At 41.8% G+C, this 25,570-nt stretch overlaps 1 protein-coding gene across 1 annotated transcript; it reads right to left on the bottom strand.

Moving 5' to 3' along the window:
- Positions 1–27: 27 nt before the first annotated feature.
- Positions 28–25,570, bottom strand: SPMIP4 (sperm microtubule inner protein 4). Its single transcript, XM_075269833.1, has 9 exons — positions 25,437–25,570; positions 18,409–18,588; positions 14,920–14,991; positions 10,880–10,909; positions 10,623–10,798; positions 9,186–9,274; positions 2,506–2,680; positions 1,494–1,585; positions 28–759 (listed from the first exon to the last, which is right to left on the bottom strand). Exons 1-9 carry the CDS (start codon positions 25,568–25,570, stop codon positions 28–30), a joined length of 1,680 nt encoding a protein of 559 aa, XP_075125934.1.

Here is a 25,570-nt window from a genome sequence, read left to right as displayed (position 1 = left end):
CCCTGGAAAACCGCTTAATGTCTGGCTTTAATTGTGGAAATAGAAAGAATGGAAGCCATAAAACCTGTTTCTTTTCCCAGAATTGTTATTATCTCTCAGATCTTTTGCTTTTTCTGAAAACTGCTTGTGGAAAGCTTTATGTGCTTGAGACCTAGAGAATGTGTCCTGAAGATCCTGGAGAGATGGCCGTGATAATGTCCTGCCATAGTTACTTAGTATACCTTGTGTTTGCAATGTGTTTAGCTTGTTACAATGCCTTAAGCTTACGGGACTTTGTGTTTTCCCACAACCAGTTGTTTTACTAGTAAAATTGTTTTGTTGTATTTGTTTACTGAGACGATGTGGACTGTCAAAGCCTAGGGATTGGTCTTGTGGTATTGATTGACATCTGTCATTGTAGACTGGATTTGGATGTAGAACCCAGGGGACTGGTGTCCTTCTGTATAAAGCCTCTGACTGCTCGGTATCAGTAATCTTATGCATGTCTGGTTCCTTACGCTGCCACTTTACATACTGTTGTGAATACTCCCTGTTTGTAGCATTGCAGGTATCCACATTGTTAGAATATACATTATGGATGTTTGGTGGCTGTGAGCCTGTAACACTTTCTTTATCTGACTCTACTGCACAGTCTGCAATTTCACTTTCCAGATCACTACATCCATCCGCCTTCACAAGGGGACGTCTGCCATCTAGTAAACGTGCAATGCGTCCTTCTAGTGGTCGTGCATGGAGAACAGAAGATAAAAATGTTGGCTTCTGAAACAAAAAAAAGAAACAGAATATTGCAACATTTTGGGTCTCTTCAAGCTTACCTTCAGACAAAAAGGTGCATGACAGTGTGTAGCTATAATAAGAATAAACTAATTACTAATTTCAACCAAGTACAGTAGCTCAGCATCGGACTGGGGTTCCTAGGGTCTGCCAGTACCATTCATTTTGTAGCCCACACCCACTGTACAGTTACGGTTATGGGTATTGCAGAATTGTCTCAGGAACCCAGAAAAGGACACATTGGGACCACCAGAATCCTGGGCAGGCTTCTATTGGAAAGGGGCGTAGTGGCATGTACAACCATCACATAACACTGGGTGCATTTCCACAGGTAGAAGAGACGAGAGAAGATCTCTGCTGCCTGAGATGTATAGTGGTCGGAGAACCAGGCTTTCCATGACTGCTATCATGGTGCTGTAGGCCCATAACCCCCTGTGCAATTATTACGCCAATGACCAGAAATCAGCATATAAACCCAGTCCTGCAATGTATGCATGGGATTAGCAGGGGATTTGTTTGTAATCTGGGTATACTGCCATAAATACATAAATACTAAAAAACCACCACAAGTACTTCTATGGTTGCCTTGGATTTTATTGGCTCTCGGTGGTTTCAGTGTCGATAGGACTGTGCACACTTGTGAAGGTCAAATACAATTTTATGAGAAAAGTCCTCTGCTCTGAGAATGCAAAGTGTGCTGCTTTGTGAATATGGCTTACCAGTTCTGTATTTTCATCTGTTCTGCCGGTTATGCTGCCAATGACCTTATCATGATAATCGTCCAATTTCACAGGGTTCATTTCCCCATTACCTGGTGAATGATCAGATGCTTTATATAGATATTTCTGTATACAGTAATTGACAATGACAAACGATAAAAAGGTGAAATTGCATTTTTTTTCTTCTGTAATGTCATATCACTAAGGTTGAAGGGGACTAAGGGTATTCAGGCAATATAGTTTTGTTAGATAAATTTCAATATATTCCAAACCTCTTCTTGTTCTAAATTTAGGAGTCCAGTGGGCGGTCCTACTCAAAGACTCTTTGGATAAATTTGCATGTAGAGATAACTGTCAATCATTAAGAGACTGCCTATCAATCTACTTACCTCCACCTGCTCTATAACATGCTGCCTTCTTTTTTTTATGTAGATTGTGAGCCCCATATAGGATCACAATATACTTTTTTTTTTCCCTATCAGTATGTCTTTGTAAAATGGAAGGAAATCCATGCAAACACGGTGAGAACATACAAACTCCTTGCAGATGTTGTTCCTGATGGGATTCAAACCCAGGACTCCAGCGCTGCAAGTCTGCAGTGCTAACCACTGAGCCACCGTGTTTCCCCTAACATGCCACCTTCTGACTGGATGGGATTTTCAACATCACAGGATAATTTTGGAAAGTGGTACTTAGCATGTCTGATCTTAAAATGTCTAAAAAGAAAAAAAAATTCTCATTGGTGTGTATCAAAAATTATAGAAAGGTTTCTCCACAGAATATATATTATCACTTTGAATACCAGCGGTAGAACTCTGTGTGATATAATGTATTTATATAGATATAATGTATAAAGTATATAGTATACGAATAAATAATAAAGTACATAATAAATATAAAATATTATAATATAAATTAAATATTAAATATAAAAATAATAATAAATAAAATATAATACAGTATATAGTAAAGTATAATAAAATATAATACAATTGTATAAGAGTTTACCTACCTGTGAAGCTACGATTATATGAGGTCAACCACTGAGATTTAATCAGATTTCTTTGTACATTTAGTGTCCTCTCAGAGGGTGTTTCTTCATAGGTCTTCTCCAGTGCATTGGGAGCCACAGTCTTAGGAGGAATAGGATAGTAGATCTGGATATTTTCATTATGGAATTTAGGAATCTAAAAACAGATTAGAAAAGGGGTTATTGGCTGTAGATGTTAGGGTGAGTTCACACTGAATATACGCCAGCTTATTCTGAACGTAAAACACGTTCAGAATCAGTGGCGTATAAAGCAGCTCCATTCATTTCTATGGGAGCCGGAATACGAGCGCTCCCCATAGAAATGAATGGGCTGCTTTTTTCACTACGAGCGCTCCCATTGAAGTGAATGGGATGTGATCGCGTGTACGGCTAGGTCTGCTCATGCCAAGCCGTACACGCGAGCACATCCCATTCACTTCAATGGGAGCGCTCGTAGTGAAAAAAGCAGCCCATTCATTTCTATGGGGAGCGCTCGTATGCCGGTCCCATAGAAATGAATGGGAACTGCTTTATACGCCACTGATTCTGAACGTGTTTTACGTTCAGAATAAGCTGGCGTATACTCAGTGTGAATTCACCCTTATACTGCTCAAAAAAATAAAAGGGACACTGAAATAACACATCCTAGTTCTGAAGGAATGAAATATTCACATTGAATACTTTGTTCGGTACAAAGCTGAATGTGATGACAACAAAATTACACAAAAAATCATCAATGGAAATCAAATTTATTAGCCAATGGAGGCCTGGATTTGGAGTCTCCCTCGAAAATTAAAGTGGAAAAACACACTACAGGCTGATTCAACTTTGATGCAATGTCCTTAAAACATGTCAAAATGAGGCTGAGTAGTGTGTGTGTGGTCTCCACGGGCCTGTATGACCTCCCTACAATGCCTGGGCATGCTCCTGATGAGGCTGCAGATGGTCTCCTGAGGGATCTCCTCCCAGACCTGGACTAAATCATCTGCCAACTCCTGGACAGTCTGTGGTGCAACGTGACATTGGTGGATGGAGCGAGACATGATGTCCTAGATGTGCTCAGTCGGATTCAGGTCTTGGGAATGGGCGGGCCAGTCCATAGCTTCAATGCCTTCATCTTGCAGGAACTGCTGACACACTCCAGCCACATGAGGTCTGGCACTGTCCTACATTAGAAGGAACCCAGGGCCAACCGCACCAGCATATGGTCTCACAAGGGGTCTGAAGATCTCATCTCGGTACGTAATGGCAGTCAGGCTACCTCTGGCGAGCCCATGGAGGGCTGTGTGGCCCTCCAAAGAAATGCCACCCACACCATTTCTGACCCACTGCCGAATCGGTCATGCTGAAGGATGTTGTAGGCAGCAGATTTCTCTCCAAGGCATCTCCAGACAGACTCCATATACACAGAGATACTCTCACCTAAAAGCATTGGGTTACGTAACTCCATACATGTGGAGTCTAATAGAACATGCCTTGATGGGTTACAATCTTGTTGGACTGCTATGAAGTCAGGTATATGGCGGTATGTAGAGGCCTCTTGAAAACCTGTGGAATGTGTAACAGGAACCTGTAAATGGGTGATGTGGATGAGCTAATGGTATATACTGACTCAGGAGGAAACATTTAACCTCTTATTCACCATACCCTTTGATACATAAGTGCCAACAGCAATTTTTTTTCAAGACATCATTTTTTTGTGTGAACATACTCTTTTTGGTACTTTATGTTTTTCAGTATAAGGTACGTTTTTATAAGTTACCTAAACCCATATCTTTTAAATTTATATAGAGAAAAATAATGAATCCTTTAGACACCTCATTTTAGAAGTGTTTGCTCAGAAATTCAGTAGAGATCGGATTCACTATCACTTATGTGTGACGTGGTTGATGTCGCAATGATAATGTTCTTGTGTATCCCTATCATATATAGTCTACTAGCTGTTACCCGCGACTTCGTCTGCGGTGATTGTAGGAGTGGGTATATACAGGCGTGGGTAAGGTTTTCGTACTGTGTATAAGGGATGGGATATGAAATGTAAGTTTGTATCTTGTTTTTGCTTAATTCAGAGAATACGTGAGACTTTTGTGTTGAAGTTAATTAGTATTTGAGCTGCTATACGGTGTTGTGAGAAACTTTACATAGTGACTTTGGGACAGAAGTATTTGAAGTTAACCCTTTCCCGCCGATGGCATTTTTTGATTTTCGTTTTTGACTCCCCTCCGTCTAAACCCCATAACTTTTTTATTTCTCCGCTCCCAGAGCCATATGAGGTCTTAATTTTTCCTAGGACAAATTTTTCTTCCTGATGCCACCATTATTTATTCTATATAATGTACTGGGAAGCAGGGAAAAAATTCAGAATGGGGTGGATTTGAAGAAAAAATGCATTTCTGCGACTTTCTTACGGGCTTTGGTTTTACGGCGTTCACTGTGCAACCAAAATGACATGTCCCCTGTATTCTGTGTTTCGTTACGACTCCGGGGATACCAAATTTATATGGTTTTATTTACATTTTGACCCCTTAAAAAAATCCCAAACTGTGTTAAAAAATTATTTGTAGAAAAATCGCCATATTCTGACAGCCGTAACTTTTTTATACGTGCGTGTACGGGGATGTATAGGGCGTCTTTTTTTGCGGGACCGGGTGTACTTTGTAGTTCTACCATTTTCGGGAAATGTTATTGCTTTGATCACTTTTTATTCAATTTTTTATCAGAATAAAAACAGTGAAAAAATGGCGGTTTGGCACTTTTGACCATTTTTCCCGCTACGGCATTTACCGAACAGGAAAAATATTTGTATATCTTGGTAGAGCGGGCGATTTCGGACGTGGGGATACCTAACATGTATGTGTTTCACAGTATTTAACTACTTTTATATGTGTTCTAGGGAAAGGGGGGTGATTTGAATTTTGAATCCTTTTTATTTATTTTTTTTATATTTTTTTTTACTTTTTGTAAACTTTTTTTTTTTGCATTTATTAGACCTCCTAGGGGTATTGACATGGGTGGGCGGTGTCGCGGATTGTCAGAGCGGTGGGGGCCGGCAAACATGGCTGCTCCGGAGCGTTATAGAGCGCCTCCTGGAGTATCGTTAAGGTGAGGGGCAAAGTGGTAAAGTATATGTATATGTGATTGTGTGGGGTTAGGGGCGAGGCTGAAGAGGGCAATATGAATTTTGTGGCTTGCTATGGTCCAAAGTGTGTGAGATTGCAGAGATGGTGGTGTGAATTTGGGTTTTGTGGGGGTCCTGGCACAAACGTATGTTTGCTATTGTGACGAAAAGTAGCCTATTGCGCAATCGGGTGTATTAACTATGTTTGTGGAAAATTTCAGCCAAATCGGTTGAGCGGTTTTTCCATGATTGAGGAACAAACATCCGAACATCCAAACTCACAAATCCACAAACTTTCACATTTATAATATTAATAGGATGTTCAATACAGGGAGTTTTTTTTATTTACAGCCACTTTATAGGATTGTGTTTATGTTTGGAGGTCCAGCATTGTCAGTCAGGGTCAGTTCTTTCTTAATATTGGACATATACTACAGCATATCATTTGCAACGCTCAATGATATTTTTAATGTGTGGTGCAAGGAATCGAGGGAACTAAAGAATGTTGCTGTAAAATCCACAATACTGGTTTAGGCAATGAAGAAACATGACACCAGTACCATAAAATCTCCAGCTAACGTGTGATCTCTATAGTAACAGAAATGAGGAAGGAAGAGGTAGACTGAGCGCACTTCGAATTATATTGCTCCCGGGCCTTATTATCAGCTGCATGTACTTTGTAGCCAAAGACAATCCTACATGACAGGGCCTGACTCCTTCTGCTCTATATACTGAAATAGGTTGGAAAGATCAAATGGCTTCTGGTTAATGGTGATCATTAGGTCTCATGTATTAAAACTGTCCACTGCAACTAGTCAGATAAGATAAGATAAGATAATCCTTTAATAGTCCCACCATGGGATAAATAGTGGAGTGAGAAGCTAAGAGCAATTGCTGCATTTGTTTCTGTATATAACACTTTGGGCAGATTTACTATATACTGTATGGACAGACTGATCAGGTTATTTTTTTATGTTGTTTTTGAAATGGAAAGCAGAAGAAGCAGAGGACATATACTCAGCAAATATGCTTCTGAATATCCTATTAATATTATAAATGTGAAAGTTTGTGGGTTTGTGAGTTTGGATGTTCGGATGTTTGTTCCTCAATCATGGAAAAACCGCTCAACCGATTTGGCTGAAATTTTCCACAAACATAGTTAATACACCCGATTGCGCAATAGGCTACTTTTCGTCACAATAGCAAACATACGTTTGTGCCAGGACCCCCACAAAACCCAAATTCACACCACCATCTCTGCAATCTCACACACTTTGGACCATAGCAAGCCACAAAATTCATATTGCCCTCTTCAGCCTCGCCCCTAACCCCACACAATCACATATACATATACTTTACCACTTTGCCCCTCACCTTAACGATACTCCAGGAGGCGCTCTATAACGCTCCGGAGCAGCCATGTTTGCTGGCCCCCACCGCTCTGACAATCCGCGACACCGCCCACCCATGTCAATACCCCTAGGAGGTCTAATAAATGCAAAAAAAAAAGTTTACAAAAAGTAAAAAAAATATAAAAAAAATAAATAAAAAGGATTCAAAATTCAAATCACCCCCCTTTCCCTAGAACACATATAAAAGTAGTTATATACTGTGAAACACATACACGTTAGGTATCCCCACGTCCGAAATCGCCCGCTCTACAAAGATATACAAATATTTTTCCTGTTCGGTAAACGCCGTGGCGGGAAAAATGGTCAAAAGTGCCAAACCGCCATTTTTTCACTGTTTTTATTCTGATAAAAAATTGAATAAAAAGTGATCAAAGCAATAACATTTCCCGAAAATGGTAGAACTACAAAGTACACCCGGTCCCGCAAAAAAAGACGCCCTATACATCCCCGTACACGCACGTATAAAAAAGTTACGGCTGTCAGATTATGGCGACTTTTCTACAAATAATTTTTTAACACAGTTTGGGATTTTTTTAAGGGGTCAAAATGTAAATAAAACCATATAAATTTGGTATCCCCGGAGTCGTAACGAAACACAGAATACAGGGGACATGTCATTTTGGTTGCACAGTGAACGCCGTAAAACCAAAGCCCATAAGAAAGTCGCAGAAATGCATTTTTTCTTCAAATCCACCCCATTCTGAATTTTTTCCCTGCTTCCCAGTACATTATATAGAATAAATAATGGCGGCATCATGAAGAAAAATTTGTCCTAGGAAAAATTAAGACCTCATATGGCTCTGGGAGCGGAGAAATAAAAAAGTTATGGGGTTTAGACGGAGGGGAGTCAAAAACGAAAATCAAAAAATGCCATCGGCGGGAAAGGGTTAACTTCAAATACTTCTGTCCCAAAGTCACTATGTAAAGTTTCTCACAACACCGTATAGCAGCTCAAATACAAATTAACTTCAACACAAAAGTCTCACGTATTCTCTGAATTAAGCAAAAACAAGATACAAACTTACATTTCATATCCCATCCCTTATACACAGTACAAAAACCTTACCCACGCCTGTATATACCCACTCCTACAATCACCGCAGACGAAGTCGCGGGTAACAGCTAGTCTGTCATAAAGGTTCAAAACGTGCCTTGACAAAAACTACCCTATATTTGCATTGTATCAGAAGGGGTTCTATACTTCCTTGGGAAGACATCACCTTTGCAGGTCACCTTGAAGGGTATAGAGTATCACATACCATACATGCTCTACTAAGAATTCTGGGAAAGCAATATCCAACCGAGCTCTACCTGAAGTTAAAGCCCAACCATATATCACTTTTAAAAGGAGGAAAGATCCAAGCACAAACAGCTACTTCAGTGTTTTGTCCCTCATCAGCATGGTGCAGTATACTAGTTTGTGAGTATGTTATATAAGGGGTTCAAGAGATGCCAACATTGCAGGCCAACTTGCGGAGAACTCAGAATCCCTAGTAGAGCATGGTCTGTGAGAGGTGTAAGGTGGCCTGCAAAGGTGACGTCTCCCTAAGAAGACATAGAAGACATAGTAGTCCTCCTCACCCACGTCTATGAACTCTCACTTACACTAGGTTCACATTATATACCACTACAAAGCCAACAGTGCACTGTCAACTTTCTTGTTCTGTGTAACGGGGCTGGAGATATCGGTGCTGATATAACGGCAATGATCTCTGCCCACTGTCAGAAGGGCGTTTCTGACAGTTTATCTAGGCTGTGAGGAACGCCCTCTTTGCCAGTACAGGGCTATGGACGGGTACTGTTAGGAGGGGTGTTCCTCACAGCCCAGCTAGACTGTCAGGAATGCCTTCTGACAGTGGGCAGAGATCAGTGCCGAAACTAATGGCACCGATATCTACTGCCCCGGGGCACAGAATATGAAAATCAAGGGTGCGCTGAATTCAGTGCACTGTCGGCTTTCTAGTGGTATATAAGACCGCATGTGCCCGAGGACACGAAATGTCCTCTTTAAATTGAATATCTATTGTTCAACTGTGACTACATACTCTGTCCCCATAAAATGACTTGACATTTTTTGTATGCACTTGTATTCTAGTATAATAGATTCACATATGATGTGCATTACTACTTACGTGATAGTATCCCTGCTGGCCTGGCCATGTCAGTGGCAACTTTTGAGCATCAGAAGTAATGGAAACTATCTCATGCCTATATGGATTACCTAATAATATAAATAGGAGACAGTCCACACTTTGTTCATCAGAATTTAGCTTAGTCATGTCATGGTATTCAAAATACTCCACACATCAAACTAGATAATAGTAGTAGTCAAGAACAGACCTGTCAGCAGAAACATTTGAAAACCTCTATTCAGAAACTCAGTTATTGGGCATCAGACTATGAATGACCGTAACATTGGCTGTGTGCCTTATTAGGACCTCATAAAGGTTATCCTCTGTTTGTGAACTTATGCTGTCCTTGGCCTCAGATATACCGTCGTAACATGCCCAGGGTGTTACTGGGGTGAAAGACAGGAAGAGTACGTGCACAGTAATGGTCCAGCTTATGGCATCCAAATTGATAAGAGTATTATGGTGTATTTCCTAGGGGTTGCCGGAGGGTAGGCCCACAGAATAATTTTATATGGTGGGCCTAAGGAACATTAGTCTGACACTGAACCTACTGACTGCTATTGTAAAGTTATGTGCTTCCCTTCAGAAGTACCTTTTCCTGTTCCCATGGAGTTGCCTGCAGGCTCCACTGGTAGTGATGTCTGCAGCTCAGCCCTCATCACGTCTCCATATTGCAGACATCATCAGTCAAAGCCTGAATGGCAGAGCACAGAGTTGATTGTGGGACAGCACCCAAAATGGGGGACTGTCCTGTTCGATCTGGGTTGGCTGAGGGGCCTTCACTATCAAATGGCTTGGTGCCGATGCACCATTTGGCCCATGCTTAAAGCGGCATGGGAGAAGAGAGAGGCTGCCTGAAGACCAAACCATTAGACAACTAGTCTTATGTATTTATTCCAGAACAGGATTCTGTAGCTTTCTATGTAATATAAAACATAGAAACCAAATAACACAAGTATTACATAAAAAGCTATTACAAAAACATTTTTCAGACTCCTGTAAAGTAATAATACAAGGAATGGTTTAGAAGGTGTCCATTGCCTTTAAAGGTGTATTCTCATCTATCATGGTGGTCTGGATTATGGAAACAGATGAACACAGCTCTTCTATGCTGTTTCCTTTACTCCCATAGAAATAAATAGGAGCTATGAAAACAACGTACCACAATAAGCTACACCATTACATAATCCATTTAATGTCTTGGATTTTTACTCATTTTATTTGACTTCTTAAAGACAAATGGCACAATAGTTCTTATGTGTATAAAGACTAGTGCAGGCACAAAGTGACTATAGGATTTCCAGAATTCGGGTATTGTTTTCTAGAAAGCGGATCTGAAAATTAAACCTGGTCAGACTAGCTTTATAGACAACCCCTCCAGTTCTTGCACTACTTCTCAAACATGAGGTCAATGTATCCAGAATCAGTTAAACATACCTTTAGTTTTGCGTAGGACAGCGGTGGGGTAACCACTTGCAGGTTTTTGGGGATGTAGTGGAGTAGGACAACGTGAAGGTTCTTCAGATGGCGAGAAGCTGGGGAATATGGCATACTTGGATATGTGGGAATGATATGGATGTTCGGCTGGGAAGTCCTCATAGATTTGTTTGTCACTGTGATAAGACATAAGCTCAGTTCTTACACTAATTTTACAGCCCTATCATAGATCTGTTTCTAACTATATTTTGGCTTACCCAATAGAAGCAGATGGTGGTTTTGGATACCTAGAAAAGTTAAAGAGGTTTATATTATGTGATTGTCTATCTTTGCCAGTTATACATTAATATTACATAAGTAGTAGACAAACAAGGTGAAAAGTTGCAATATTTGGGGAAAACCCTGTGTTCACCGACAATTACCTTTATTCCGCTGCTCATACCACTTTAAAACTGGGTGGAGCAAGACAGGGAGTGGGTGTAATAGCATTAAAGTGAGCCTTCAATTAGAACACAGCTTTTTCTCAATGAATATAAGAAACTCTGTATTATAAGTTATTAAGAAATATATTTCCCTCAGCACCTATCAGGTTGAGTTATGTTTTCTATAGAAGTCTATGGTGAGGGGAGGGGGAGGAGGAGACTGCAGAAAAATACAAATAACTGCAGCTGCTAAACTGTACGTGAGAGAATTGCTTTAATATTGTTGTGTCTTCAAGATAATATTCTACTACTGCACAGAATGAGGCAACAAATCAGTTAGCTACCCCCTTTTTACACCTATGTATTCCATAGAATTTTGTATGTGGACAGAGTATTGGGATGGATTCTATGCAGACTATCAATCTGAATAAGGAATAGAAGGAGAATTTAGTGGAGAAGAAAACATATTCCTTTAATAAGATAGAATTGGCATTAGATGTAGATTTTAGTTTCTATTGCTTCTAGTTCTGGCATTGGGAATTGGTAGAGATCCATTCTCACTATTCTGAATGTCACTTAGTGTTGGTGCCGGTGATTAGGGATCCTGCTGACTACACCACTACAAGATATAAGGACAATGGGCGTGTCCTTCTCTGATTATGGCAATTAAATTTCCCTCTAGACAGGGCATTCCCACTTTGACCCATCCAAGGACAAGGCAGCAGGACTTCTTGCTGCTAGAGTGTAGTAAAGTTGCAGCCAAGATATACACTGTACTCACACAGGAAAGTTATTACTTGTGTGTACTGAAGTAGATGTTAATTGGCACAACACAGGTTAAAGAGGACCTTTCACCATTTGGGGCACATGCGGTTTAATATACCGCTAGAAAGCCGACAGTGCACTGTATTTAGCGCACTGTCGGCTTTCCCGTTTTATGCCCTCGGTGAAGAACTATCGGTGACGTAGCTTTTCACTATCAGAAGTTATGCAATAACTACATAATGAATACAGTGGGTATTCTCATTTATACTTGAAAAAAACAAAAAACTTGATAGTCTTCAGTAGTTGATACCTTTTTAATGGCTAACTAATAATGATGACAGATTACAACGTTTCAGAACTCTAGGCTCCTTTCTCAAGTCAGCTACTTTTGCTCATTTGTGGCATTACATGCTTAAAGGTGTTGTCCCATCACAAGGATCCTATCTATACTGCTTGTTAATGTGGATGTAAGACTTTTCCTAAATACACTGCTTCAGCAAAACTGCTTTGTTTGTCCACTATCTTAATTTATTCAATTCATTGTCGACATGGCCCTTGGGCTTATCTGCTAAAAAGTCAAGTGATGTATCTGCCTGCTCTCAGGGGGGAGGGAGGAGGGGCTAAGTGCAGGGAGCGAGCCTGTGTATCTAGCTATTCCTGTGTCTACACCATGTGACCTAGCTTCCTGCTCTCAGATAGGGGAGAGGAGCTGCTTGCATTTCTTCTGTTCTCCCAGTTATCAGGCTAGCTAATTCAATTGTGTTCATTATGGCAGAGACAGGGAGTCTCTGTATGTAACACAGAATGGAGTTGCTGCTGCCTGTACTTCATAGTCCAATATGGGTGGGCGGAGCTACACGCTAATTTGGGGCATGTGAAACCCCGCCCACCAAATGATGCAAGAAACCAGGAAGAAAGAAGATTTTACAGGAGTGAAGACTGGTGAGTATGCGACGTGGGAATACCCCTTTAAAGGGATTCTCAGAGACTATGAACTGATGCCTTAGGATAGGCCATCAATATCAAATCAGTGGAAGTCTGTCTCTCGGGACTTCAGCTGATTGAAGGGGTCACGGAGTACTCTTGTAAGGAGGTAGAAGCTATCCAAAGACTTATGGCTAGATTCAGATGACCGTAAAAAATGGTTGTGAAAAACAGACAATCAGTCTGTTTTTTTAACAGCTGTTTAGCATTGGCAAATCATCCATTTTCAAAGATCCCTCTGTTGTCTTTGACATTCTTGTGAATAAGGCCTAAGTGGGCTGTTTCAGTTAGGTCCTCACTCAGGTTAGGCCTGCATAAAAGGATCGACACTTGGTGGATCTCGTTATAGTTAATGGCGTATGCCTGGCTTTGTATGTGACCATTGTTGTAGCAGTTCACCTATCAGTTGTTCTGGTCCTCTGCATTGTATGGTATTATGCCTTGTAGTCATGCAGAGTAGGAAAGTCTCCGCATAAAAGGTGTTTTCCTGTACTTTTTGGGTCTTGTGTGCAGGATTTCTGTTGTGACTACTGTAGCCACTTTTCAGTACTACTATTCTAATGATATAAAAGGTTGCAAGCATTCCAAGACGCTGCTGAGGAACTGTTGTTAACTACTGCTGTGCTGGAGCTACTGCTCGGTTAAGGACTGGTGACCAAGATCCTGCAAATTGTATGTTTGCTTTGTTTGGCCAGAGAAGTGAGGCGCTGGCTACTCTCCATCCATTTAGGTAGGCTGGTGCAGTGAGTCACACATCAGTTGCACTGGGTGCTGTTACTCCATATCTTCTGCATTGTTTACCAGGAACAGGTGTGAACATTAGGCAGTGGTTGTGCCTGGTTTTACAGCTCAGTCCCATGTAATTGAATGGCCCAGACAATCTGATATTGATTTTTCATGCTTAAGGTTTCATAAGAAGGGGAAGGTAAGTGCCAGTCTGCGAACAGCGTAGTTCTGACTTCCTGCAGTTGACCTTTGCTTGTAAAGCCTGTCCCATCTTCTTGCAGGTTTGGACAAGTGCAGCCACTGAATGCTGATCAGTACAGAAGTTGGCCACATTGTCCATGTACATTTAGCACTTGACCTTGAAGTGTGCTTGTTGTGGTCCCATGATCCCTCTGATCTCTCCATTCTGGCCAGTCACCTCCATTTTTATATTGAAAATAGTTGTATTTATAACCAGTTGTCAAACCATAAACACATGATATACAACAAAGCTGCACGATTATGCTCTCGCACCCAAGTGCATAAAGATGTGATCTGTCACAAGCCCTCTCTGAAAGACCCCCAAGACTTCAAGACAGAAAGAACCAAAAAGGTCCAGTATTGATGATCTTTCCTTGCCAAAGCTAAGAGAGCCATGTTATTCTCTCAGATGCGATCAGGGCTGCTACCTCAGTGTTCATCAAAGAGCTAAGAAACTGGTTGCATCCATCACTATGCAAGAAGATAAGTTCTGTCACCTCTCTTGAGGAATTTCTGTACCTTGAACTTTCAAAAGACTTGGCTTCTGGCTTTGATCTGGAGAACACAGGGTAGCTTTAATCCTGATGTGTATACTAGATGCTTGCTATACAATTGTTGTGGTTCTCCATCCCTACCAATGGACGGACAAACTACTGATAAAACAGACTGAGACTTCAGAAATGACAGTAGTGAATTTCTCATCCAGCATCAGTCACTGTGATAAATCTGCCACATTTACAGACTGCCTGTCTAAGTTTACATGAACTATTAGTAAATCTTGGCCAGTGTCTTAAAGATAAAGTAAATGAATTACATTGAGGGTGCATTCACACTACGGAATGCCAGCGTGTATCACAGCCGTACACGCTGGCGTTACAGCAGGGCTGCCGGACACTTCCCATTCATTTCTATGGGAGCCGGCATGCGAGCGCTTCCCATAGAAATGAATGGAAAAAAGCAGTCCATTCATTTCTATGGGGAGCGCTCGCATGCCGGCTCCCATAGAAATAATTGGGAAGTGTCCGGCAGCCTTGCTGTAACGCCGGGGTGTACGGCTGTGATACACGCTGGCGTTCCGTAGTGTGAATGCACCCTTACAATGTATTGTCACCTGCTTCGCTTCATCAATGGATAAAATAACTTAAGCCCAAGATACTCACAGGTCATCGCTCGCCCGGACAGCACTTTTCTTCAGCGTAGTTAGGTCATAGTATTGCTCTATTGGTAACCCCCTAGAGAACAAAAACTGGTTAGGACAATATGGTAGTATTTTAAGCAAACCAATGCACTCATGTAATTGTAACCTCATATATACTACTGTCATTTTGTTTCCTGTGCAGAGATGTCTCCTTCCAATATTTGACAGTTATTGGGTTGTGCTGGTAATAATGAACACTTTACTGTAAGGTCATGAGGTTGTCACGGCTAGACAGCAACCAACAAGAAGTGAGGACCATGTTATGCTATACAATACTTGTAGGTCAGAATAGGCCACTTTGCAGCATACAGGGACTTGTTAGACCAGGCATTTCCTGCTAAGAATTCTGGGAAAGGACTATGCAAATAAGCCCTCCATGGTGGAAAAGGGGAAATTACTCTAGCGCCACCTTTTGGAGGTCAGCTCCCTATACATCAATGCATAGTTTTCCTCAAATCTAGTAGGGTATGCATGGTGTAATAATTCCCTCCATGCTGTGAAGCGACCTCTTCAAGACAGTGTCTCCTTAAAGAGGACCTTTCACCACCTCCACCAATTCAAGTTCTTAGTATCTGTTAATAGACGCTGCTCCAGTGATTTCAGTGCGGTTGGAATTTTTTCTCTAGCCTCCACCATTCCTGAGCAACAAATCAGTTAGTTTTGGTGCCTGATGTGGTATTTAAGCTCTGTAATTTCAGAAGGGCAATGTCTGGCAGGGGAGTGTTGCCGTAAAAATGGAGCAATTTTTCCACCATATGCCAAAAATTAAAAAGTAAAATGGATGTGTCTGATTTCTGTGAAGCCGTTTGTGGAATTATTATAATTGTAGTTCCCAGCATCATATAGTTCATTGTGAAAGCTACTGATGAGTCTATAGTAGTATATGAGCTATAGCCATATATCAATCCTGATTGTATCATCGTATCAGGAATTAGGTATTTTCTCCAGGGGTCCATCTCGCCATTACCTTGGCATAGATTATTCTTCATTTACATTACTTTTGATCTGTGAGTGGCATAAAAGGCAACTAATTGACGATACAAAAGTGGCATTACCATAACGATGAATTCCCCCCATTGCTGTAGCTCAGTGAGGAGTAACAGGGGAACAGGGGAACAGGACAACCAGCAGCAGGGTCACCAGTGGGTAGACGCTTTCCACCTATGGACAGATGTGGTACAACCCCTTCTTGTCTTTGTATACTTTTGCTTAGTCTTCTTTTACTTATGCTGAGAATTATGTGCCAAAGAAGCCAAAGTTTTGGGTGTTTAAGCTTATTGAGATTAAGTGACAGTGAAGCTTCTGTACCGGCACCGATAGCTCTTGCCCTGGGACACATAACAGGAGAGCTGACAGTGCGCTGAATTCAGTGCACTTAGTGGTATATAAAACCGCATCTGCCTGAAGACATGAAATGTTCGGTTTAAGTCCTATCAGACTAGGCATATTATATACCATTTTAAAAGCTGTTGCACTTTTAGTTTTGTTGGTATCTCACTCTATTGCAGAGATATTGTTGCTAGTAATTTCACTTTACTGCCAGGGGGTGACTTTATCATCACTGGGCAGTGGGGAACGTACCCCTGATGGTACACTTCTATTGCCTTGCAATATCCATCTTTTTCGGTGTGGCCTGCTGGGGGAGCAGTATATCAACCAGGGACATAAATAGACTTGACAGGCTGATCAGGAGGGCCAGCTCTGTCCTGGGGAGCCCCTTGGACCCAGTACAGGTGGTGGGTGACAGAAGGATACTGTCAGTAGTGACCTCCATGCGGGAGAACAAATCCCACCCCATGTATGGGACCTTGATGGGACTTGGCAGCACTGTAAGTGACCGTCTGCTTCACCCCAACTGTTAGAAGGAGCGCTATCGCAAGTCCTTCCTCCCAACCGCGACCAGGCTGTATAATCTACATCAGACCAAGCGAAGATCACTCCGCACAGAGAACTAATGATTATGACTATGAAGTCTTCCTTCTTTCTTCTTCTCTTCCTTAGCTGCTATGGCCTCCTAGTATATCTTCTCTTCTCAGCATATGCGTGCCTACGTCTGTATTATATTACTCTGTATTATCCTGTACCTGTATTACTATGCTGCTGTAACATACTGAAAGTTCCCCACTGTGGGACTATTAAAGGATTATCTTATCTCTTATCTTATGAAAGGGTCTACCTCAGCACCCAGTGATGAAGCTTAGCTGTGAAGGTTTCCCACTTTACAGTTTCATTGTTACCTGAAAATAACAGCACCAATATCTCTGCAATGGTGGAAAATGCCTACAAAACTGAAAGTTTGTTGTATTTGGTACACCAACAGCTTTGTGTAGCTGCTAAAGAGGATCTTGATCAGCTCTGTCTTACTAATAAATGCATACTGGTGACATCTAGTGGTAGACTTCTGAAATAGCAATCATGGTTAAAATAAACGGACTGACTTTAAATGAACATGGGAAGAATATGCAAATCTGACTTCCATGATGTAATTAGGAAGCCAGTGCCTCAGACATGCACACCAATAGAGGGCGCTCACTGAGGATGTGCAAGTCTATCTTCCATGATGTAATTAGGAAGACAGAGCCTCAGTCAAGCAACCCAATAGAGGGCGCTCCCTTTAACATCATGCCGACCTTCTCAGAGGCCTTTGTTTGCAATGATGTTGGGATTTTACCAGGTAGTCTCTCCATTATTACATCATGGAAGTCATATTTGCATATTCTTCCCATGTTCCCTTGCACAGTGGAGCGCTCATGGCTTAATAAGACTCCACACACCTAAATGGTGGTCTCTCCCTATGGAGTGACGATATCCCCCCAACCCTGACTTTAAATGAGAAATTCTGACCTCTAGTGGTTATACATAAATTCTCATCTACAGACTTAAAGAGCTTGTCCAGGCTTAATCATTTTTGTAGTCAATCCTCAGCTTAGGCCATAAATATATTATCGGTAGTGGGCCGGCAGCCTCCCCTATTAACTGATCATCTGTACGGAGCTGCTTTTGGCGCCTGTCTTATACGCAATATAGGGCCGTAAACAGAAAGCTCTGTCCATTGTCTATCGGCTGGACACATTGACTGCAGCTCATCTCCTAATGAAGCCGATATACAGCTTCTAGTCCCATATTGTATACAGGATGTGGCTCCATATAGATAATCAGCCTGGGGGCCAGATGTTGGCCCCTATCGATCAGACATTTATGGCAAAATAACAAAATAAGCCCAGACAACCCTTTAAGAAATGTAGTTATGTGAGGCCTTCTCTACTGGCTGAATTAAAAATGCAAATGAAGGCTGGCATTGTTTAGTTGCAAAATGTCTTAACCTGGCAACGGGCAACACATTTTTTGGAAACATGGGGTGCACCCCCCAAATATGTTCTATGCATATTTTTATCACATAATAATATAGGTAATGACCAAAGGAAATACAAAGTAAGCCTCAGCAACTTACCTGGGCCAAGGGTCTCCGCCATACCCATAGTGCCTATGCCCCTTTGCCTCTTGTGGAGGAGGTTCTGTCTTTGGTCTGTGGTTTGCAGGAAGAGACACGGGCCCTATTCCTCCATATTCTCTTTCCCTGCCCCAAGGAAGCCTTGGTGTAACAGGTGTAGATGAACGATACTCATGATATCTGCATGATATGAAAAATCATTATTTTAGGAATTTAGAGACTTAAAATTTGGTAAAATTTTCTGTTGAAAACAGGGATAAATGAGTGTATAAGGTGTTACCTGGAAATGGTTTTGCTGTTTTTTCTAGCAGCTATATTAATTTGCATGGAATAATGTAGAATATTGTTTGTTAACCATTTCCCATATTATTACAGAAGATATACGGTCGTATATAATCCAAAAATATCAGACAGACCGGAGACCTGGTGATTTGTATAATGCAGGAGTCATAATAAGTAACTTATAGTGTAGAGTTCTCCTAGCAGCTGTCTGTGTGCTACAACCCATAATATCAATATGATAAATGCAAGTAACTAAGTATAAATAGTAAAACCAACATTTCTATCTCAAAATATACCAAACAATATATTTAGGGTGTAGTCACGTCACAGTAATATTCCATTATTTAACATGTAAATATTGGCTTATTTTCGGGTTATAGCTGTCCTCTTAAGTGCCTTATATCATTACATCTAGTTTTCTTCCATTTCTAGACTTGAGCAGCCACGATGATCAATATACTACCTGCTTCTAGGAATCATTAATGTTCTAGCAACAGATATGCAAACATAGATCTTCGACATAAAGGGAACGGCATTCCAGAATTCAGAGAGGCATGAAGGAATGTACCAATGGGGAGGGGGGGGGGGGGGGGCGCTAGGAAATTTCAATATAAAATAGTTCAGTATACAGTTTTTATCTTAGCTGTTGGCTATTTCTTTATGGTATACCGTATTTTCCGGACTATAAGGCGCACATAAAATACTTCGATTTCCTCAGAAATCGAAAGTGCGCCTTATAGTCCGGTGCGCCTTATATAAGGCTTGAAGCGGCGGCACGCGAGGAGTTAAGCGGCGGCCACCGGCAAAGTCTCCATGCCGCTTCCATACATTGCAATGGGAGCGCGCTATTCAAATAGTATTCGTTCATCTCTAACTATTTGAATAGCGCGCTCTCATTGTAATGTATGGAAGCGGCATGGAGACTTTGCCGGCGGCCGCTGCTTAAAGGGATTCTACTAGAGATGAGCGAGTACTGTTCGGATCAGCCGATCCGAACAGTACTCGCTCAACTCTAGATTCTACCATTAAAAGAACTTCTTCCCCCTGACCACGTCGGAATAGCCTTAAAAAGGCTATTCGTCTCTTACCTTTTCCATAGCCAGCGCCGCCTTCTCCCTGAGCTGTGTTCGCGCCTTCCGTGTCCCCGTCTGTGTTGTCTTCTTTGGGCCTCATGGATGACGCATGCGCAGTTGGCTCTGGCTGCGAGAGCCTGTTAGAGCCGACTGCGCATACGTCATCCATGAGGCCCAAAGAAGACAGAGACGGAGCTGTGGAAGAAGGCGGCGCTGGCTATGGTAAAAAGGTAGGAGACTATTCCGACGTGATCAAGAAGGAAGAAGTTCTTTTAATGGTAGAATCCCTTTAACTCCTCGCGTGCCGAGCGCTTCCATTCATTTCAATGGAAGCGTGCCATTGAAATGAATAGAAGCGGCTGGCACGCGGGGGGTTAAGCGGCCGCCGGCAAAGTCTGCCGGCCGCTGCTTTCAATCACATATAAGACGCACCGGACAGCTGCGCCTTATAGTTCGGTGCGCCTTATAGTCCGCAAAATACGGTACTAGAAAGTTGTGTAACTTTGTAGTCTAGTCACGGAAAATAAAACAATGTAGCTGATTCAAAAGTGAAAAGGACACATTGCACATTGTAAAAAGCTTGCTTTAGAATTAAATACAGTCCTATGAAAAAGTTTGGGCACCCCTATTAATCTTAATCATTTTTTGTTCTAAATATTTTGGTGTTTGCAGCAGCCATTTCAGTTTGATATATCTAATAACTGATGGACACAGTAATATTTCAGGATTGAAATGAGGTTTATTGTACTAACAGAAAATGTGCAATATGCATTAAACCAAAATTTGACCGGTGCAAAAGTATGGGCACCCTTATCATTTTATTGATTTGAATTCCCCTAACTACTTTTTACTGACTTACTGAAGCACAAAATTGGTTTTGTAACCTCAGTGAGCTTTGAACTTCATAGCCAGATGTATCCAATCATAAGAAAAGGTATTTAAGGTGGCCAATTGCAAGTTGTTCTACTATTTGAATCTCCTCTGAAGAGTGGCATCATGGGCTACTCAAAACAACTCTCAAATGATCTGAAAATAAAGATTGTTCAACATAGTTGTTCAGGGGAAGGATACAAAAAGTTGTCTCAGAGATTTAACCTGTCAGTTTCCGCTGTGAGGAACATAGTAAGGAAATGGCAGACCACAGGGACAGTTCTTGTTAAGCCCAGAAGTGGCAGGCCAAGAAAAATATCAGAAAGACAGAGAAGAAGAATGGTGAGAACAGTCAAGGACAATCCACAGACCACCTCCAAAGAGCTGCAGCATCATCTTGCTGCAGATGGTGTCACTGTGCATCGGTCAACTATACAGCGCACTTTGCACAAATAGAAGCTGTATGGGAGAGTGATGAGAAAGAAGCCGTTTCTGCACGTACGCCACAAATAGAGTTGCCTGAGGTATGAAAAAGCACATTTGGACAAGGCAGCTTCATTTTGGAAACAAAAATTGAGTTGTTTGGTTATAAAAAAAAGGCGTTATGCATGGCGTCCAAAAAGAAACAGCATTCCAAGAAAAACACATGCTACCCACTGTAAAATTTGGTGGAGGTTCCATCATGCTTTGGGGCTGTGTGGCCAATGCCGGCATCGGGAATCTTGTTAAAGTTGAGAGTCGCATGGATTCCACTCAGTATCAGCAGATTCTTGAGAATAATGTTCAAGAATCAGTGACGAAGTTGAAGTTACGCCGGGGATGGATATTTCAGCAAGACAATGATCCAAAACACCGCTCCAAATCCTCAGGCATTCATGCAGAGGAACAATTACAATGTTCTGGAATGGCCATCCCAGTCCCCAGACCTGAATATCATTGAACATCTGTGGGATGATTTGAAGCGGGCTGTCCATGCTCGGCGACCATCTAACTTAACTGAACTTGAATTGTTTGTCCAAAATACCTTTATCCAGGATCCAGGAACTGATTAAAAGCTACAGGAAGCGACTAGAGGCTGTTATCTTTGCAAAAGGAGGATCTACTAAATATTAATGTCACTTTTCTGTTGAGGTGCCCATACTTTTGCACCGGTCAAATTTTGGTTTAATGCATATTGCACATTTTCTGTTAGTACAATAAACCTCATTTCAATCCTGAAATATTACTGTGTCCATCAGTTATTAGATATATCAAACTGAAATGGCTGTTATAAACACCAAAATATTTAGAACTAAAAATGATTAAGATTAATAGGGGTGCCCAAACTTTTTCATAGGACTGTAGTAAAAATACATAGTAAAATATGCTCCTCATTACTGCAATTATAAGCATGTTCTTAATAAAAAAAGCTCTGTATATACTGTATGTCATGTGTATGTTATTCATTTACAAAGATGACTACATGACATGTAGAATGATTGCTGTCAGTCAGTATGAGAATCCTCCGTTCTTTGATACACTTGGATTATTGGGCTGATGACAGTCGCTGTAGAAGTAAATATTCCTCGCATTTCCTTCGGGATGTCGCTAAACACATTAGAAATTCAAATGTAATTTGCAGACAGGATTGAAGAAGAATTTTATTTTCCTTAGGAACTCTATGTACTTAGCGTCTACCGTGTAATTACAATGCTGAGCCCCTGATCTACACTCCATCCATTTCATTTATCCAGTTTATACAAGACAGATGTTCTTAGATATCAACCATTCACTCTCATGTACAATTGTTCAAATCGATTGCTGGATTTTAAGGTGCTGATAGTTTTGTTCTCTATGGAGATAAACAACACCAGAGGTGTCCGACAGCAGCTTTATCCCCTCTCCCCATGCAGAAGACATGGCAAGCATGCAAATATATGGCTTTATGTAAAGTGTTTGGCGAACCTAATGCCTCCTTCACATGACGGATCAAAGTATGGCCACATTCATTTCTATGGGACTATGCATACAGTTTTTGCAGCTGTGTGTCCAGGCTGTAGTGAAGAGCCGCAAAAGAAAGAGCAGGTCCTATACCTGTCCGTATTTGTGGCTCTGTCCATTCAATTCAATATATGTGTTAGTGAAAAGCACAGGTGACATACGGATACCAGTCATGTACAGAAAGCCTTAGGCTACAAGACCCAATAATGGGGCTTTCCAAGACCTATAATTTAATTATTTTTTCATTGGAATTGTGGAGAGCTTATTTTTTAGTGGGGGAAGCAGCGCCGCACCTCTGAAGCAACCACTTCAGGCAGCGCTATGCCGGGGCTCCGGGGGGGCGGCATTTTTGCGGTCCTGGACTGGCTTAGCATCACCGTCACCGAACGGTGGATTGGGGCGGCCCTGTGGACGCGGCGCTGCTCCAGCGGCCGCCCCTCACGCTTAGCAGAGAGCAGGTCCTCTCCCTGCCTGCTAACGCCGCCCACTCCGCCCCCTCCGCTCCGCCCCCCTCCGATCGGCTCCACCCCCTCCTCCCGGGGGGGTGGGGGTGGAGTTGGGCTTTCTGACGTCCGCCTCAGGCGGCACAAAGACTAGGTTCACCGCCGGGAAGAGCTGATATTTTTATTGATGCCATTTTGGTGAACATCCTATATTATACATATTATAGTTATACTACGTATTATAACATATTATAGTGTGGCAGACTGGGAGGGGCCCCTGATCGCTATATAAAGGCACCTGACCCCTGAAATCTCATTCGCAGGGCTGCCGACACCTCCAGGAGGGATCCCTCCACCCTTCAAAATCTCTTAGATGCTGTGGTCACATTGACCGTGGCATCTAAGGGGCTAAACGTTTGGGAGAATATGCCCGGCTATGTACTCACCCCGTGAGAGTGCAAGTCATTCCACCATAACTGACGTAGAAAGTAAGCTGAAGTGGAATAAGGCCCTTTAGTGACCAACATACAAAGTCTATACACTGGTCACTAATTAGTTAAATTAAATGAACATATTAAATGAAACCACAAAGCAAAAATACAACGTAGAGCCAATGTGCAATGCATAAAATAGGATTCCTGAGCTACCATTCACTACACTGCAGAAAACCACAGAATGTAAGTCTATGGTGGACACTGGTGTTACTACTGGCTTTTAGGCTTCATCTAATACTAATGCACTTTCCAATAGTATCAAATCACAGGTTTGTTGGGTGACAACTGAGCCTCCAGGCTTTACTTATAAATCATTCACATTGACAGGCATCTGCATTGTTCTAAAATACTGAGTAATCCTTCAGCTAAGAGCGAGTGTTTCAAAACTCTTAGGTTCAAAGACTATTAATCCCCCCCACACCTCCGCCATTCTAACCGTAGATTATAATATTACGGTACAATAACTGATTTGGTTACATCATTTCTCATTTGCTCAAATATCTAAACATGGTAATCCTTGGATTAGATACCGCCATGTGCGGCATAGACTGTATTGTCTAAACTCAGGGATAGGCGTAGAATAAAGTAAACTCCCTCATTGTTAGAGGGAAGAAATGTGTGCAGGTGTAAAATGGACAGGAATAGGACCTGTCTTGGGTTTTGCTGCAGGCTCGCAGCCCCATACACAGGACTGTGATCATTCATGGGTGTGTGTGCAGTCATAGAAATGAATGGGTCTGTGTGCTAGCCATAAAAAACACAACTAGCATACTGACAATGCACCAGGCTACTGCTGCACCCCTTATAGCTACACCCCTGATTTGTTTAATTTCACCCAGAGATGTATTCATAACCCTGGAACGCTCCTTTCCTGTTCACATCAGTTTTATTTCAGAAAATTGATTTCAGAAATCTTTGCAGCAGTCACTGTACAGTAATCTCAGTCAGTGATCGTGTTACGTACAGGAACAGATGGCCATAGACAACCAGCAGTGCTGGAGCCCGGGGCCACATGTGGCATATATACTGCGTCTCGCTGCGGCATAGATCTTTTACAGTCACTGCAAAGCGAATCCCATTCACATGATTCAGAAAAATACATGCAGTGGACATGCTGCGATTTCCAAAACCGTCATGACATGTCAATTATACCTACGGAAACACTGACGTTTTCCCTATAGGTATAATGGAAGGAGATAGTCTGCAAAGGAAACTTCTGCTGACTTTCTCTGAATAGCGCTATGGGAAAAAACTGCGATGCGTTGAGCTTTTTTTGCTGGACCCTTAACCTAAAGGAGTGTTTCGGGGATTTTAAACCGATCATTAGGGTAGTTCATCAATTGAACATCTATTGGAGTTTGATACCCGGAACCCATATGGCTCACCACTCCTGCTTCTTAGGTTATGTGACGTCACGTTCATCGGTCACATGACCTGATGCAGCTCAGTCCCATTCAAGTGAATGTACTGCGCTGCGATACCAAGTGCAACCGCTGTACAAATGTATAGTGCTGTTTTTGATAAGTACTGAAGAGGCTGCACCGCTTTGCTGGGGTCCAAGTGGTCAGACCCTGCCAATCTTAAATTTTAGATGTATACTAAGGATGAGCCATCAATTATGTAGCCTAGAAAACCCCTTTAATTGAAGGACAGGAACAAATGAATAAACAAGCAACCATAAATCAATGCAGAATGAAGTAGTCCAATATTCTCTGGCTCTTGTAGGGCTCACCACGCTAGCCTACCCCGACTGGCCCCTCTGGAAGACCCTCTACTGTCTTCCTTGATGTCTGTTCACCAATTACTGGACCTGGACTACGCCAGTATAAAACAAGATGCATAAAAGCAGTAAAAAGTTTTGAAGTACAGTATATTGTATTTTTTACCTTTCTGGGGATGTGGTGGGCCTCTGCGGAACCTGTTGTGGGGTCAGTAGTTCAGTAGACTGTAGGGTCGGGGAAAGCTCCTGTGCACCCTCATTCTGCCTGTAGTAATAAGACAGGTCGTGCTGCACTTCCAT

The sequence above is a fragment of the Leptodactylus fuscus genome, chromosome 4 (genome assembly GCF_031893055.1).
Source record: "Leptodactylus fuscus isolate aLepFus1 chromosome 4, aLepFus1.hap2, whole genome shotgun sequence".
Classification (NCBI taxonomy): Eukaryota; Metazoa; Chordata; class Amphibia; order Anura; family Leptodactylidae; genus Leptodactylus; species Leptodactylus fuscus.
This window is presented reverse-complemented; position numbering and strand designations above follow the sequence as displayed.